General features: G+C 52.1%; 1 protein-coding gene across 3 annotated transcripts in view; it reads right to left on the bottom strand.

Moving 5' to 3' along the window:
• The window catches only part of Cfdp1 (craniofacial development protein 1), a 147,250-nt gene extending 146,930 nt beyond the window's left edge, over window positions 1–320 (bottom strand). Inside the window, exon 1 of one of the 3 annotated variants that reach the window (XM_023709403.1) lies at window positions 120–320. In XM_023709403.1, coding sequence (XP_023565171.1) covers window positions 120–183 — 64 coding nt within the window. In that variant the 5' untranslated portion in view covers window positions 184–320. The remainder of the gene's footprint in view (window positions 1–119) is intronic. The other 2 variants (XM_004625779.2, XM_023709402.1) reach the window with 2 other exon arrangements.
• Between the last annotated feature and the right edge of the window lie 1,051 nt (window positions 321–1,371).

The raw sequence follows: 1,371 nt of genomic DNA, 5'->3' as shown, positions 1-1,371 counted from the left end.
CGAGGCCGCGCGCCACCCTCGCCACCGCGGCCCTGGGCCGGTGCCCGCGGGGGCCGGGCGCGCCTCACGTGAGGCTCGGGGCGGGGCAAACACGCCTCTCGCCTTGCAGACTCGCTCACCCGACGGCACGTAGTCTTCGTCCTCCTCCGAGGTGGAGAAGTCTTCGGAATCAAACTCTTCCATGGCCCAGCTGCTCCGGGCCGGGCAACCCACGGGACCCCAGCAACTACCCGAAACGGCCGGGCTCTAGGGAGAGATCATAGAGCCGCGGCTGCACCTAGGGTGGCGCTAGCAGCGTTTGCGCATGCGCAGAGGGTATCACGTAGTTGGAAACGACACTTCCGGTCGCTGCTCCCGAACGCACGTGCCTTCGGCTCCAGCGGAAGAGCAGAGCCGCCAGGAAGCGGTGGACGCTGGGACTTGTAGTCTTAGAACTGTACCAAACTACCTAGGTTTATTATCCTTAAAGAAAATTCCTATCCATGCAAATACAGTTGATTCTCATTATTTGTGGCTTTACATTTTTTTTTTTTTGGCGGAACCGGGGATTGAACTCAGGCCCTTGCACTTGCCAGGGAAGTGCTTATTCTACTGAGCCATCTCCCAGTACATTTTCGAATGTGTTTAATCACTAAATTTTATCTCGTAATACCTAAAGCAATAATCTGTACTTTCTGGGGTTATTACCAGGCATGCGCAGAGAACGAAAAACCCCGAGTCTTGCAGAGGTGTCAATTCCCAGTTGAAGTTGATGAGGCAGAGGCTCCGCCTTCTGGATTCAGCTCTTCCGCTCTTAAGGAGCTCTTTCCCCGGACTATTCAGTGCTACTTTTTCCTGCATTGCTGTGCTTTTTTGTTGTTGATTCTGCAATTTAAAATGGCTCCCAAGCGTTCTGGTGAAGCGCCTGAAGGCCGTGATGTCTTTTTGAGAAAATACACGTGTTAGATTCAGGCATGAGTTACAGTGCTATTGGCCGCCAGCTCAGTGTTAATAAATCTACAGCCCTTTACATCAAGAAAAAAGGAGAAGGGAATTCGCCGATTTGTACGGGGGAGCGAGCGTGTCCCGGAAAATACTGAACTGCCGTTTATAGTGCGTGACGAAGCTATCGAAAAAATGGAAAAGCGGCTATATTTGTGGATTCACGAGATAGCAACAAATGAAATGAGCATCATGGGCAGCACTGTTGCGAGACTGAAAGCCAAAGGAATTTACTGTCACGTCACCCAGAGCCAGCGAAACGTTAAACCCGTCTGCCGTCTGCCGAGTGCAGGCTGGCTCGCAAGATTCAAAAGGCGATACGGTGTGAGCAACGTCACACTTGCAGAAGAGCCAAGTTGTGCGGATCAGGAAGCTGCGGAAGAATTTTAA

The sequence above is a fragment of the Octodon degus genome, unplaced genomic scaffold (assembly GCF_000260255.1).
Source record: "Octodon degus isolate 3935 unplaced genomic scaffold, OctDeg1.0 scaffold00011, whole genome shotgun sequence".
In the NCBI taxonomy this organism is placed as follows: Eukaryota; Metazoa; Chordata; class Mammalia; order Rodentia; family Octodontidae; genus Octodon; species Octodon degus.
Note: the sequence above shows the minus strand (reverse complement) of the source record. Positions and strands in the feature narration are given on the sequence as shown.